Source organism: Strigops habroptila, chromosome 1, assembly GCF_004027225.2.
Source record: "Strigops habroptila isolate Jane chromosome 1, bStrHab1.2.pri, whole genome shotgun sequence".
Lineage (NCBI taxonomy): Eukaryota > Metazoa > Chordata > Aves > Psittaciformes > Psittacidae > Strigops > Strigops habroptila.
This window is the reverse complement of record NC_044277.2, coordinates 23,719,077-23,735,119: the sequence shown is the minus strand read 5'-3', so window position 1 is coordinate 23,735,119 and position 16,043 is coordinate 23,719,077. Positions and strand designations below refer to the sequence as shown.

At 46.5% G+C, this 16,043-nt stretch overlaps 2 protein-coding genes across 2 annotated transcripts in view; both read left to right on the top strand.

Moving 5' to 3' along the window:
• The first annotated feature begins 80 nt into the window (after positions 1–80).
• LOC115617912 (protocadherin-8-like) lies at positions 81–1,475 on the top strand. Its single transcript, XM_030508978.1, has one exon. The coding sequence runs from the start codon at positions 81–83 to the stop codon at positions 1,473–1,475; it is 1,395 nt and encodes a 464-aa protein (XP_030364838.1).
• LOC115616670 (neural-cadherin-like) overlaps positions 1,044–16,043 on the top strand; it is a 49,125-nt gene continuing 34,125 nt past the window's right edge. The window contains exons 1-5 of the mRNA XM_030506200.1: positions 1,044–1,218; positions 10,600–10,794; positions 11,255–11,480; positions 12,800–13,004; positions 13,407–13,518. Coding sequence (XP_030362060.1) covers positions 10,665–10,794; positions 11,255–11,480; positions 12,800–13,004; positions 13,407–13,518 — 673 coding nt within the window. The 5' untranslated portion in view covers positions 1,044–1,218; positions 10,600–10,664. The remainder of the gene's footprint in view (positions 1,219–10,599; positions 10,795–11,254; positions 11,481–12,799; positions 13,005–13,406; positions 13,519–16,043) is intronic.

The window sequence follows — 16,043 nt, the reverse complement described above, 5'->3', positions numbered from 1 at the left end:
GCAAACCTGTGGAATGGGGATTGGACCGGGACCGCCGTACACCGCGCCACGAGCGGGGCGGTCCCGCCCTGTCCCCGCCTATGGCTCTGCCTGGCCGCGGGACGCGACGGGCTCACACGTGTGAGCGGCGGGACCGCGGCTCAGTGCGCTCCGTGGGCTGTTCAGATCCCACTGCACTGCTCGGCGGGATGGGCCGGGGCGGCTGCGGGCGGCTCCCGGTCCTGCGGCTGCTGCTGGTGCTGCCGCTGCTGTGCGGGGCGGCGGGGCTGGGGCGCGGCGGCGCTCTCCGCCGGCTCCGCTTCTCCGGGCAGGTGGCCGAGAACAGCCCGGCGGGGACGCGGGTGCGGGGCTTGCGGGTGCCGCTGCGGCGGCTGCTGGGCGCCGGGGAGCCCGCCGGGGAGTGGGCGCTGGAGGGCGGCGGCGCCTCCCGCTTCTCCCTGCAGCGGCGGCCGGGCGGCGGGCGGGGGCTGCTGCTGCTCCGCACGGCCGAGCGCCTGCACCGGGAGGCGCAGCCCGAGTACGCGCTCCGGCTGCGGCGGCGGGCGGGACGGTCCCCGCGGCAGGCGCTGCTGCGGGTCCGGGTCCTGGACGGCAACGACCACCGGCCGGGCCTGCCGCCGGCGCGGCCGCGGGAAGTGGAGGAGCTGGCCCCGCGGGGCACGGAGGTGGCCCGGCTCCGCGCCTCCGACGGCGACGAGGGCGCCAACGCGCGCCTCACGTACGGGCCGTGGCCGCCGGGCGCCGGCAGCCGCCTGCTCTTCGTGGTGCCCCGCAGCGGGCAGGTGCTGACCGTGGGCTCGCTGCTGGGACTGCGCCGCCTGCGCCTCTGCGTCGCGGCTCACGACCACGGCCGGCCGCGGCCGCTGCGCGGCCCCGCGCGGTGCCTGCGCCTCGCCGTGCGCGGCCGGCGGCCAGAGGGCGGCGGCGGCGGGAGGCGGCGATGGGCGCGTTCGCTGCCGCCGCCCGAGCGGCCGTCGGGGCCCGGCTCCCGGCGCTACACGGCCCGGCTGCCCCCCGGGGCGCGGGTGGGCGACACCGTCTTCACTGTCCCGCGGAGCCGCGACCGGGCGGCTGGCGGCTGGTTCGAGCTGGCGTCGCCCGGCGCAACCCCCGTGGCGGTCGACAGGGCTTCAGGGCGGCTCTACCTGCGGCGGGAGCTGCGAGCCGGAGGCCGGGCGGAGGTGCTGGTCAAGGTGCACCGCGGAGGCGGCGGAAGAGGTAGGGGAACGGGACGGGCCGAGCCGGGCGGCGGGGATGGGGCCGCATCTCCCCTGGGTTGGGATGGGACGGGTGAGGATGGAGGGTCCCCCCGCGGGAGGGGGGACGCTGAGCAGGCACAGCCGTGCCTCTTGTCACCCGAGGAAATGCGGGCGGCTGCGGGAGCTGCCCTCAGGCTGGGCGACGTGGGGATGTGCCGGCTCTTCTCCGGTCCCACCTGCCGAGATTCTGCCTCCTGTCTTCGGAGGAGCAGGTGAAAATGGTAATGGTGTTTTAGTTATGTTGTCTTCTAAGAATTCTTGTCACAGCAGGTTTGTAGTACCAGGGAAGTTTGCTCGTGAGCTAACAAGCAGTTAAAACTTGTTAAATAAGGAGGCATAGCACAACAGACAGCTTGTCTTGCCGCGGGGGGAGTTACCAGAGAGCCTCTTTTGTTCTTGGTGGTCCTCCACAGTCAGGGAGAGGTGCCACTGGCCTGGGACTGGGTGCTTACGGGTCTGCAGATACAGCCCATTGTGCTCAGAGACCCCTCTGCAACTGGAGTGATGCTGGAGGTCAGGTACAGCGTTGGCAGAGTGGCGTGTAGGAAGGGAAAGAAGAGGTTGTAAAAGAGATGTCAATGAGCTTAGGACAAACAAAACCTAAAAACTATCTGAGTCTGGAATCCTAGGAGTTGGTGTAGAGAACTAATGTAAATCCTCGATACGTCAACAGATTGTGTGCCGTATGTGGTTCTTCTAATGACACAGTCAAGAGAATTGCTAGACTTGTTAAACTCCTTACACCGTCTTAAGCCTGAAGTGTGTTACAGCTACAGGTGTCATCCTTTCCATGTGTTACTTCCATCTTACTCAGAGTGAGTTTTATTGTATGTTTGTAACTGTAGCTCTGGTCTCTGACAATGATACTGGTTATTATGTTTCTTCTTGGGGTTTCTTTGATTTTTTTCTTATATGTTTACAACTTCACTACAGAGGGAATGTTTACAGCTTCCTGTAAATGGTTTTTACAGTCTGATGCTCAGGAAATGCGAAACAAAGGTGGGAGGAAAGTGAATGTGTGGAAGCATGCTGGGTGCTGTGGTCTTTGCCACTGTGCACTGTGTGCAGCCTGAGAATCCCAGAACTGCCTGCTGAGAAACTTGCAGGAATGGGCTGTGTTGTACAAGTGAGAAACATTTAACACAATAAAACCACCACACAGTATTTCTAGGTACTAACTTTAAACAGATTACCTGAGATTGAAAGTAGAACTTCTCATTCAAGCTAACGATGGAGATGGACAGGTGACATGCTGCTGGACCATCTTGCTTATTTATAATAAAAGCAAATAACCTTGTGAGCAGTGTTGTACAGATGATTAATCGTGTTGTCCTCTCCAGTCTGGTGCTGTACAGCATGTTTTTACCACTGTCTATGCACTGATAATGTATTGACAAGAGATGAGCCTCAGGGAGAAAGGAATTCGATGATCAAGTGGGACAAGGTCATTTAGACACTCCTTTGCTTTGAAAATCAAAATTACCTCATAACTTGGTACAGTAATGAACTTGGGATCTTTTTCTGGCTGCTTATTTTACAGGAGGATGATGAAATGGTGGGAAGCTTTGAGCATCCATTTTTTTATCTGAAGAAAACCAGTGAACTGTCTAAACCAAAACAGAATTAACTTCGGCCTGCTCCTCATTTCTCATCATGCCTCTTACTAAATATAATTAACAGTGGGGCACATAGTAATCAATATTGTGGAACATGTGCCAAATTTTTAATCCTCTCATTAATTGAAAAACAAAGCTATTGGACCCTTATTAATTGCCATCTCTTATGTAAGTTGTGAACGGACTTGGAGGTTTCACAGGTGCTGCTTCTCCAGTGAAGTGTGTGTCTTGGGGTTTTTTTTGTGGTTGTTGTTTTTCAAGAAAAGCAAAGCTTTTGTGGCACTTCAAAAAAGAACAATAATAAAAAAAGGAGGTCAGTAACTTAGAGCACTGTTTCTTGCAACTGTAGTCCTAGGAAGACAAGATATACATGTATGTGGTTGAAATACTGAAATAAACTGAGTGTAGGGTACAATAATCTCATGAATCCTACCTGTCGCTTAGTAGTACTCATAGCAGTGATGTGTGTGGGGCTGCGTCTGTTCTGTGGGGACACTGTAGCTGGCACTGTGAATATACAGTTCTTCTCCCATTGAATATACACTTGGTTCATGAGCTGTGCATAGCAAAAAGCTTTGAACAACTTCTGTTGTCTCATTTACCTACAGATAGCAGTTAGCATCCTCCTTAGGATTCTGGCAGGTTGCCTCTATCTCTGAAAGTTTTGCTGTTGTGGGTTCTGCATGGGCGTATTTGTGGGATTGGGACCCGGAGTTCAGCCAGGAATCTTATACAAGGATATGATCACACACCCGCCATTTTCTCATCCATATATTCTTCTGGGATATTTAACATCCTGGAAGCACTAACTGCAGCATCAGAACAGTGTGAGCCTGAGCATGGAAGGTCTGGGGGTGGTGGGGAAGGGTTGAAAGGCTGTAGCTCCCTTTCCCTTCCAAGTAGCCCTCTGGTCATGCACACCTGCAAGCACCTATGTAGGTTCTCATACTTGTTACTGACTTACACAGAGTGGGACATGTACAGTTGCAGGACCCAGAGCAGTCCTTTCTGGTGCTGGCAATACATACTGGTGCACACTCTGTAGCAGCTTTATGATTAGACCTTCATCTACCATATTCCAGAAAGTGAAGGAACACCATTTCTTACCCCTGGTCTTTGACTTGAGCAGACTTTCAGCTCTGTTTTGTTATTTTTTAAATCTTAAAAGCCTGCCACAAAGGGCTTATAGAGTACACACCACGTTGGCTTGGAATAGTGAGATCCACTGAGTGGCTTCCACAGTCCTGCACACACCAGCACTTCAGATACAGCCCACGTGCTACCAAACTGAAAACATCCATGGTAAGAAGTCACTCCTTAATCTACAAAAGTTATTTTTCTTTAACAACAAGAGAGATTCAATAAAGCACAACAAGACAAATCGCTTCCCTTCCTGCATGTCTGCAGTGCTCTGAACAGTAAGCTTGAGGCCAGCAGGCCTTAAATCTGGGATAGCTCAAGCTGTCACAGTGCGGTAAACTCCAGCAGTCAGTTTGACTGAAATGAATAAAATGGTTGCAAGGCTGTTTAGTATTTTCATGTTTTGGAAGTGAGAGGGATGTCTCATCACCTGCTCTCTTTCAGGTAGGATAACAGCTGTTTACCACTGTAACTGAATTCCAAGGAGATAGACCTTAAATCTGACTGAGGCAGCTGTAGCATAACACTGTTTCTCGGTTGTAGTGTTTTCTGGTAGAATATGATCAGTACTGAACCCTTATGATTCACTGGAAGCAAACTGCATTTTACAAAGGCATCTGTCAAGTCTTGAAATTCCTGAAAATACAACCTAGACTGCACATTAAAAGGCTACATGGTTTGAGTCCCTTGCACCTTCTCAAAACACTTCCACCAGGATACCTACTGGGAAAGGAAAACCTTTCAATCCACCTCACAAGTAACCCATATATGTTGCTGGCTATGATTTCAAATCAAGATATATCTTAGGTATTTTTTATGGAGCCCATTGCTTCCTGGCACTCCCTGACATTTTTAGAACAAAATAAATCCAACTTCAGAAACAGAAATCTGACCTGGCAATCAGGTTTGGAGGTTATATTATATGCTGCACATTTTTTTCCCCTCCTGGTATCAGGTTGATTAAAACCATGTGCGGGTACCATCACTGTGCCTTCAAATTCAGGTGCTGACAGAGAAAAAGCTTGCTTCACTTAAACCGTGAAACCATTTTAATGGCCAGGGATCATTAGACAAAAGAGCAAGCTCCAGCATGAAGGTTATTGTGTTACCCTGTCTGTCTGTATTTTTGGAAGAATCTTACTGTAAAAAAAATTGATGTAAAAACATAGAATGACCCAGAGGCAATAAAGAAGTGAGAATGTCTGATAAAGTCTATAGCTGAGACACCAACAAGATACTCAAAAACTGAGGAGGTAAATGTAAAGTTTATGTTACAAGTATTCTTAGTAAGGTACGTAAGAAGCTATTTAAATTATGACACTGGTGAGTGGCTTCTCAGCATGTGTTTCAGTGCAGGCATTAGTGTTTCCTTGCTAGAGCAGTCAGACCCTGGCCAGTGCATAGCTCTCTAGGTTGAGATGTTGCCTGAGTAAACAAACACGATATACATATGCCCAACACAAGCTACTTCAGGCTTAGTAAGTGCCACTTTAATGAGGATGAGGAGGTGGCGTGTTGTGTGAGACAACAGGAAGGCAGAGTTAGGAATTGGGAGCTTGGCTCTTCAAAGGATGTTGGGTTGTTGGATTTCTTTAATGATGCTACCCTTATGAAAAATGTTTAGGAATCCTCCTAGAATTTGTGACTATACGTTTTAAGCCTCTTTTTTGTTGGCAGACAAGAGACCTTGCAGGCAATTTCACTTCGGTGACGTAAGTGCAGCCTTGTTTCTGTTACTGGAGTGTACTGTACCACACAAATGTCTATTTTCTCCATATGTTTTACCTGTCTCCTGAAATATGGACTGGAGAGTGGAAGGTGGAAGTTGCAGGGAGGGGAAACAAACCCAAAAAACATGCCTCTCCTTCCTACCAACAGTAAAAGCTAAGTGATCTGTGAAGAGAATCAACTTTTAAATGCTAAGATTGTAGCAGCTGTGTCTTACTGCACTTTCCTTTTAAGGATTGAGGCAAACATGCTACTTCTGTAATCACAGGTCTGAGCGTGCTTTGGAGCCTTCCTCTGGACACATACAGAAAAAGGGAAACATTTTAAAATCTAGAGGATGACACCACAGCAAGACTTTAAAGGCTGGGGCAGGATGATGTGGTAGCAGTAAAGATATGATGGATTTTGGAGTTCTGTTCCTGTATCTGCCTGAAGCTCTTCCTGTGGTGAATGGATACCTGCCCATGGAGATGTCTTTGCTGCAGAACAAATGCCATATGTGTCTCAGATACCCAGTGTGATGGAGGTACCCGCTGTAGCTTTGCATTCACACAGAAAGTGGAAAATTGGCTGAGGATTTGCCTTTGCCACCCGTGCCTGCAGTAGCACCTGCAGTTGCCTGTTAGCTGCGATTGTCCCACTGGGAAAGCCTCCAGGTAGTGTTGAGGTAAGCAAGACCTTGCCTCTTGAAATTGGAGAGGTGGTGTATGAGTAGAAAACACATCCAAGTGTTGGTGTATATTAAGAAATATGGCATGAAAATAATGAGAAGCGATCTCTGCAGGCTGGTCTGTCAAGCTTGCTGGTTGTGGTTAACCAAGGAAGGAAAACTGAAACCCACTGACATGCCTTTAGGCAGTTGGTACAGTCACATTGCCCAGCTGTTCTGTGGCTGTGAGCTGTTCATCCACAAGCTAATGTAGGGGTTTGTGGGCTTTCAAGGGAGTAAACAGAGCTAACTGTGACGGTAAGGATATTACCTTGCCTTGAAGACATGGCCCTCTCTACTTAGTCCAACATGTGTCCAGTCAGCATGCTAGCATGTTACAAGGGGATATGATACCCCTGAGCATTGTATCCAGCTTAGGAGTATCTTTGAGAAACCAAAGCTGTTAATTAACAGAAACTTCACCCTCACAATCTCTCATCAGTGTTTGAGGTGGAGCTGGCCCATCGCTTTCATGGCAGCAGGCTAGCTGTAGTAAAACTGCCCCCATACAACTTTTCTTAAGAGAGTTGGAGAAAAGAAATTAATAAAATTAAGGCTTTCATTTTGGAGGGAGCACCGCTGTGAGAGCTCCTTCTTGCCCCCACGCTTCTCCCAGTAGGGATGAACTCTTTCCAGTGTGTGGTACAGAGGCCAGATATTTTATCCTGTTGATAGTCTTGTTTCAGAGGCTATAGAGCCTGGTTTCCTGTTTATTTCCTTCTTTTCAGTGGATGATTTGTATTGACAAAATGGGTGAGCAGCAACACCACTGGGTGATGTTGCATTTTGATTTAATAGGATGCTGTGGTTGTGTCAGTGGAACAAAATAAAACACTATTGATTTCAGAGGCTTGATCTGTTAATGCCTTTGCAGTTATGAGAGTTGAAAAAACAATGCATTGCTGTGAAAAAACCCTACTTTATCAAGATTGGTTTTGTTTCACTGACTTGTTTAAAGTGAATACAATAATTTTCCACAGTATTTGATTGCCGTGTGTCTGTAACACCTTAAAATCCTTGAGTTTCTCACGCCTGGTGTGTGTGCAAAGAGGAGCTACCAGAACAGAAAAATGTCCCTACTGAATGTTCTGAATGATATGGGAAATTCGTACTGTTTGACTGAGTTCCTGTTAGTGTCCAGATGATGTTCAACACTTATTTTAGGGTTTTGGACTTGCTCTAAGATCTGATCTTTTCTTCCATTTACTCCCTGCTAGAATTAGAGCTTTGATGTCCGATGCAGACAATCTGGACTGTGTTTTGTCAGCATGATTGCAGGCTTAAGTTTTGTTTACTGGCATGGAGAGAACAGGTTCAAGCCTGAAAAGTTGAAATAAAACCTGAGGGGCTGAAAGAGTGAGCCAAATCTCAGCTGCAGAAAGACATTCCACCTAGTAGCTGAAGTTTAGTACCACCTGCTGGTGTTATACAGCCCTCGGGTTTCGCCTCATCCTACGTCTTTCCTTTCATGTGGTATTGGCTGTTTCCAGAGTGGCATTTACTTTTACCTTTAAGCAAACAGCAAAGAAAAACATAACGTCTAAAGAATGTTTATGCTAGGAATTCCCTCAGGCTGCTGGGAACAAGTGACACGTGAACATGTAAGCTCCAGAAATCAATGAGATGCAAAAGCTGAAGGGCAGGGGGATTAATGTATGATGGAAAGGATTTAACAGTCTTGCTGGTACCATGCCCCTGCCTAAAGGCAGGCTTTGCTATAACAAAGTAATTGCTGGCAGGTATTTGTCTAGTCAGGTCTTAAAGGTCACATTGATGCAGGCTCTCTCGCCTCTTCAGATGCTATCAAGTGCTCCATTATCCTTATAATTAAAAACTTACTGAAGGATTCTCCCACACCCCTCAACACGTTTTCCTTGGGAATGAGAGTTTGTTCCTTTTTGTTTTGTGGGGTAGGAACAGCTGGCTTACTTCACAAATCAGTCCTCTGGCATCTTATGGCACTGTTAGTATGTCCCTTGCAATCTCCTGAAAATCGCCCGGTCTTTCCACATTTCTTGACAGGCCATGTTTTGTGGTTGTGCTCTTTGCTCTTCTCTGGACACTTGACAGCTGGACCACATCTTTCTTGAAATTGAGTCCCCAGAACTTTAGTTCACTGGCACAGGTTTCCTAGGGAGGTTGTGGAGTCCCCTTCCATGGAGATATTCAAAAGCCATGTGGACATGGTCCTGAGCAACCAGCTCTAGGCAGCCCTGCTCGAGAAGCCACATGGTTCAGGGGTGGACTTGGCAGTGCTGGGTTTGTGATCGGACTAGAGGATCTTAAAGGTCTTTTCCAACCTAAATGATTCCATGATTCTATTTAAATACACATTTCAGACAGGGAGAGGTGAAGTTTTTGTAAAAGTCCAGAAAAGTATCATAAATTTGAACACCACAAATATTTCCCCTGACATGGTGTCCTCAAATCGGTGACATTTATTCCCTCATCTGTCTTTTTTAAAGCATAAAGCTCTGGTCTAGCTGACATTTGGTGGGTTTTACAATTCTTACAGCAGGATTAGTACCTTGTTATTAATTGGTATTGAACACTTGGATCACCTACATGGGACAATATTAATGAATTAGTCTTAAAATTCTTTGAAATCATTCTCTAGGTTTCACTAAATGGGAAGAATGCTCAACTAGGTACTCATCTCTGCAGAAACTAAAACTTCCTGAATTAGACCAAAGAATGAACAAAAATATATTTAAATGCAGCATGCCTGGAGGTTTTCATTCTGTTACTTTAGATGTAAAGTAACAGATGGCATCCCTAACATCCCTAGCAAGATGGCACTGTGTATAGCTGGGCTAATTAAGATGTGTGTTTCTCAGCCCTCCCCCTTGGCTATGGATAAAATACTGACCACTACAGCTGCTTTTGTGAGCCACCAGCTCATGCTGAGGGTTGTGCCTTGTGTTGCACTGAGCAATACTGAGAAAAAGATTCTTAGAGGAGCACGTTTAACAAATGTTCCCATGTATGCAATGTTGGTGCATTAGAAAACCAGAAACCAAGTAATCTAAGAATTTCCTTCAGCTAAAGAAAGCATGTCTTAAATGATTTTAAATACTTTTAAAAAACCCACGAAACTTCAGTGAAGCCTTTTTCCTCCTGGGAATGATTACTTCTAGTGAATTTGTCCAGCACCTATTTTTACTGTGGGGTAAGGCTGCTCATAAATACGCAGCTTTTGTGTAGGCAGATGTCTATAGAGACAGTAGTAGTAGTCTTTTATTTAGTAGTCTTTTATTTAGGTAGTCTTTTATTTAGTAATGTATTTGTCTGGAATTTCTAGCTTACTTCTTGCCTTTGGTGCTGATTTTGTCCATGTGCTGCTGTCCTCTTCCATCCTATGTGAAATGTGGCCTTCCTGAAGGCAGAGGTCGGGGGTTTCATGTATGAGACATATGTACACCTGAGTGGTTGTTTCTTTTGACGTAGCTCTCAACAGCCCTGCAGTTTGTGCTGTCCTTCCCCTGCCAGTAGACAGGGCTTGCTCACTCCCTGCAGCTGCTGGCTGAGCTGCCCCTTGCCTCTCCCTGCAAAAGCAAAGACCAGGGCTTTGCTTTGGGAGGATTCCATTTCAAAAGACAGTGTTTTGCTCGCCTAGGATGCAACCAGATGGAATGTTGGGAGCAAAAGGGGAAAGCCAAGTCTGCCTTTCCTTCACTATCCAGTGGTTTGAGAAAACTGAACAAATTAGCGTTGGAGCAAGAAGAATCTTAGGGAGTTTTGATTGATTACTGCTTCCACCAATTTTTAAGAGAACTATTTTAATAAACCCTAAAACTGGCAACATTTGTGCTGAATTTGTTGAAAATAAAAAAGCCAAATTTCACCTGAGTCTGGATAAATATGCACTTAAAACTGTGCTATGGAAAGTGGTGTAACTGACATAGTATTTAATATGCACAACTAATTACAAGCTATTATTGAAAGTATTTTTAGTTCGTTGTCAATTGCACTTAAAGAGCACATTAAGCTGTCAAAGCCTGTATCTGTACTGAAATATTTTGTGCATGCAATAGAATGAATGTGATGGGCAATTCAGTTTGTTTACAGATGCTAATGGATAAGACCTTAAACATTCCCAACTAAAGTTTATGAACAAGCTGTCTAGAAATCCGTGCATCTTTTGCAGATAATGACTGGTACCTCTGCCATGTTACACTCCTTGCCTCAGAAGAGGAACTCCTGTCCTGGGGCATGTACCCATATCCCTACCTGGCACGTGTCGATCCAGATGCCCAAAAAGGCACTCTTGTCTACCAGCTTGTCGCATATTACAGTAACAATGAAAACACGAGTGCTGGGATAACTTACACACTCATTGCAGGTAGGTCTGTTCTGAAAAAACCATGGTAAAATTCTGTTAAGTGGCAGATTTTTCTTAACAATTTCCCATTTTATCATTTCATTGATAGATTTTTCCCTTGGGGAATCCTTGAAGATACACTAGGTGCAGCAAGTAGAAACTGGAAGTGCTTTAAATAAAACAGTTATGTGGATGGGAACTTGCTGCCACTTCCTTTGCTTTTACTTCTATTTTGAAATCGATTGCAGCCTTACTGTTAGCTTAAGGCTCCATTTCTCACCCATCCTCGTCTCTTTTACACTCCACTGGTCAACAGAGCACGATGTGAGTGAAAGATAATGTGCACAGCTGGGGAGGAAAAAAGAAGTGCATACAAAGACATAGGTAGATAATTGGAGGATAGCTTACCTTCAAATGGTGGAGATGCAAATGTTCTTGCTGTGGGGCATTTTTCAGACCAGCTTTGTGCATATATTGATAGGTGGTGAAGAGCGATTCCAAGTAGATAAGGATACTGGCATCATCATGACGACTGGCTTGCCTTTGACGTGGAACAAGGAGTATGTGGTTACTGTGGAAGCCACTGACGAGTACGGCAACAAAAGCCCGTATGCTTCCATTTCCATCCTGGCGGGCTCCCGACCTCCACAGTTCACTAACATGTCCTACAGTGTGTTTGTCCCTGAAAACACTCCAGCAGGAGAAAAGTAAGTTCTACTCTGTTGGGCGAGCTCCCTCTCTGCAGGCTCAGAGGAGCTCCACAGAGCACAATAAAGTGATTTTTTTGTGTTGTTGCTTCTCAGGGCTATGCATATATGTTTGCCTATTACACTTTAAGAATAACATGTTTTCTAAAAGAAATTATGCCTTTTCTGGTGCTTGAGAGTCTCCAGTGTGGCACATGGTGTAGTTTGGGATGCTGGAGTTCTACTGAGATTATTATTTTACTGTTCTTGGGGTCTTATTCCGTTGCATCGTGAATGAAACCAGCCAAAACCCTTGGCTATGCATCTCCTGGAGCACTTCAGCTATAAATGAGTGCTTGAAAAATACTGTCTTTTAATTAACCAGATTCGGAGTTGTTTATATCCTGTTTGACTTGCATTTAAATGTTCAGAAAGGCAGGTCATTGCCAGACTCTTGAGATAACAAAGCCAGTGTGAAGTGCAAATAGATACAGCTAAATCTTCAAGGAGCTATTCTGTTGAATGAAGAGTAGCTTAGCCAAGCCCCAATGGGGAGATGCTGCTGAGCTGGCTCAGGTTTTATTGTCACTGTTCAGCTGCTTGCGAGCAGCATGGGCTTTTAAGGCACCAAGTAGCAGGTGGAGCAGTGCCATAGGGCCTTTAAGGAGTAGGAAACCTCAAAATAAGCCAATGAAGTAGGAAAAATTGCTGGAGATGTGCCACTTACTCCTTAAAAGAGACCGAATGAGAAGGAGAAAGGAAACTTTTTTCCTTCCATGGAGCTTTCACTGAGATGAGCTTAAAGTGTTGTCCAGAGACTGGTGTGAGAGATGGAGCTTCAAAAGATAAGTCATGGTAGGGAGGCAGACATTCATTTCATGTGCTGCCATGGTGGACAGCAGAATCTGGAAAAGCCCTGTACTTTTTGGGTTTCCCATCCATCTCCGAACCTGTTCCTTTTCTGAATATACAGCTTCGAAGAAAATAAAAAGTATAGCAGCTCAGTTATCTCTGTAACTGAAGCTAAACCAGAACTGCTGCCAAGTATTTGAAAGGGTACAACGGGGAAGAAAAAGATATTTTCATGTTAATGGGGGTTGAAATGGGTTGTTATCCCAGCCCTGCTATGTCAGGGGATTAGTTTGGTGAGAGCAGAGAAGGTAGGTGGTGAGAGAAGGTGGCCTCCCTGTAGCACAGGGATTCCCAGTCTGAATACAAAGCTGAGACCAACATTGACAAAGAGTGAGCAATTCAGCTTTCCTCATCCTCGGGAGGCAGCTCAGGAGACAGATTTGTTGTTGTTGTTTTGAAGCAAAGGGTTATTCTCTCATTCTTTACAGAGTAGCAGTTGTTGAGGCTGTTTCTTTCCAGAGCCAGCCTCTTTTGTACACTTTGCTGACGAACCCCAGTGGGCTCTTCAGGGTGAAGCAGGAGAGTGGAGAGCTTAGCCTGACCCATCCTGTGGATTACGAGAGCGAGCACCACCTCTATCATCTCCTACTGAAAGCCATGGAAGTTGAGAGCACCCTCAGCAGCGTGTCTGAGGTACGTGGATCCCTTCACTTCCTACCCACTGCCTCTGCAATGTTTGTTACCTCGTCAGCAGGACCAGTTACACACACAGCCTAGGAAAACTTGTGAAGATGCCTGGGAGAGGGGAAGCCTTGTGGTACAGGCAGAAGGTTGGGCTCTGAGCTGGGTTCAGATCTAGGCTCTGCAAAATACCTATTGTTATTCCTCTTCAGCTTTGTCTCCTATCTGCTTGGAACTGGAGGAGAGAATACTTCTCTGTGTTACAGGAGCAGTATGAGAAAAAGTTTAGCATCAGAGGTATAAGGATGGGGCAGCGGCAAAAGCAATGACTGCCCAGGCAGTGTCCAGAATGAGGTGACCATTTTCCTAAGTGTAGAAACTAAATGCCTCTCTCAGCATGTCCTTTTGTCTCAGGTCATGGTCCATATCACTGATGAAAATGACTGTTATCCTGAATTCCAGCACTCCATTTACAGCAGAGATAACATTCCTGAAACCATTCCTGTTGGCACATCTCTACTGCAAGGTGAGGACCGTCCCAGTGCTTTTCGTTTCAGTCTTGCCACAGACCTGCTAGTTTTTGTTACACATTCATGTTCTTGCTGTGAGGAAATGCTGTCTCTTCCACAGAGGGCACTGCCTTTGTAAGATGATGATGGTAGCTTTCCTGAAGGTCTGTGTAGATAGCTTTAAGGTACCCTGGAGTAGAATTGTCAGTGTCTTCAGTGAGGACCACTGTGCTGTGCCCAAGGAGGGATCCTGTGGTACCCAAGAGCAGTTAGGCAGCTAACAGGCAGTGACATAGCTTGCTCCCTTTAAATCTTGTGGCTGTCTTTTAACTCAGCTTGGTCATCTTTTTGTGTCCTGGAAGCAGCTCCAACTAATTTTTGTTTTCTTAATGTGTTAAGAAAAGAATTAGTTTTCTTTTTGAACGGGCAGCTAGTTTTATCAAGTAAGTATTAATGCTGTATAATTGACTTACAAAGTGTTAAAGGAAAAACGTTTGGAAAGACTGTGAACTTTTATATTTATGGTTATGGCTTTCCAGTCCTCATTCCAAGTTTGTTGTGTTTAATGTGGCCACATATCACTTGCACATAAACTGTGAGTGCACAGATGACATTTTTAGAGGCTTGAATAGTATCCTGTTGAAAGATTAGAGCTGTTGGAAATAATTTTAAGCCACAAACTTCAAGGTCACTCTTGAAATACTGTGGTTGCACAACTAAGGAGTGAACTTGGATGATGTTGCATCTCTTGTCTCAGCCTCCAGAGTCCAGCAGACAAGGAACAGAAGTCTGTTCTCTAACCTGTTTTATGGGTGTCAGTTAAATGCCTTCAAACATGTCTTGAGATATGATGTAGTCTGTTATGATGTGATACATACCACAAGTGTGTTTTGCCTAAAACTGGAATAACGCTTACAGGCTCCCTGTCAGTATACAAACTGAAAGTAAGGGCAGGTACTGGGTTAGTAACCTCAATATGGGCTAAGACCTCAGTGGGGTGTTAGGAACTGTGTGAGAAACTGGTAGTGCCAAGGCAAGACTTAGTAAAAATATACATCTCAGTTGTGTCTTTTGAAGACAACAGTGTACATTTCCTCAATTTGAAGCTGAATGTGTGCAGTTTGCAGTGGTGATAAGAAGCTTAGCTTCCCTTGCAGCTGGTAAGAGGACTGCAGAGTCTGCTTTCTCTTACCACTTACCAAGAGAGTTCAGAGCTTGCTGTAGCTCATTTTTTGGTTAGTGGCTCTTGGGAAGAAATAAGTTGATCAGAATGATCAATTCTAAAATTCTTAAGCATGTGAATTTCCTTAAAGAGATGCTTTTCTCTTGGAGACTTGTAAAGCTGATCAGAAGTCACCCAATTGTGGGGAAAAAGTGTATGCCCTGTGTCCAAAGCAAGCAGAATGGCAGAACTGTCCCGCACGACATCCTTGTCTCTAAATTGGAGAGACATCAATTTGATAGATGGACCACTCGGTGGATAAAAAACTGGCTTGATGGCCGCACACAAAGAGTTGTGGTAAATGGCTCGATGTCCAGTTGGAAACCTGTAACGAATGGTGTCCCTCAGGGATCGGTTTTGGGACCGGTCCTGTTCAACATCTTTGTCGGCGACATGGACAGTGGGATGGAGTGCACCCTCAGCAAGTTTGCCGACGACACCAAGCTGTGTGGTTCGGTTGATACGCTGGAGGGAAAGGATGCCATCCAGAGGGACCTGGACACGCTTGTGAGGTGGGCCGATGCCAACCTTATGAAGTTTAACCAAGCCAAGTGTAAGGTCCTACACCTGGGTAGGGGCAATCCCAGGCACTGCTACAGGTTGGGCAGAGAAGAGATTCAGAGCAGCCCTGCAGAGAAGGACTTGGGGGTGTTGGTTGACGAGAAGCTTAACATGAGCCAGCAGTGTGCACTTGCAGCCCAGAAAGCCAACCGTATCCTGGGCTGCATCAAAAGAAGCGTGACCAGCAGGTCGAAGGAGGTGATCCTGCCCCTCTACTCTGCTCTTGTGAGACCCCACTTGGAGTACTGCATACAGTTCTGGTGTCCTCAACATAAAAAGGACATGGAGCTGTTGGAGCGAGTCCAGAGGAAGGCCACGAGGATGATAAGAGGGCTGGAGCGCCTCCCGTATGAAGACAGGCTGAGAGAGTTGGGGCCGTTCAGCCTGGAGAAGAGAAGGCTGCGTGGAGACCTCATAGCAGCCTTCCAGTATCTGAAGGGGGTCTACAAGGATGCTGGGGAGGGACTCTTCCTTAGGGACTGTAGTGGTAGGACAAGGGGTAATGGGTTCAAACTTAAACAGAGGAAGTTTAGATTAGATATAAGGAAGAAGTTCTTTACAGTGAGGGTGGTGAAGCACTGGAATGGCTTGCCCAGGGAGGTTGTGGATGCTCCATCCCTGGCAGTGTTCAAGGCCAGGTTGGACAGAGCCTTGAACCACGTGGTTTAGTGCAAGGTGTCCCTGCCCATGGCAGGGGGGTTGGAACTAGATGATCTTAAGGTCCTTTCCAACCCTTACGATTCTATGATTCTATGATTC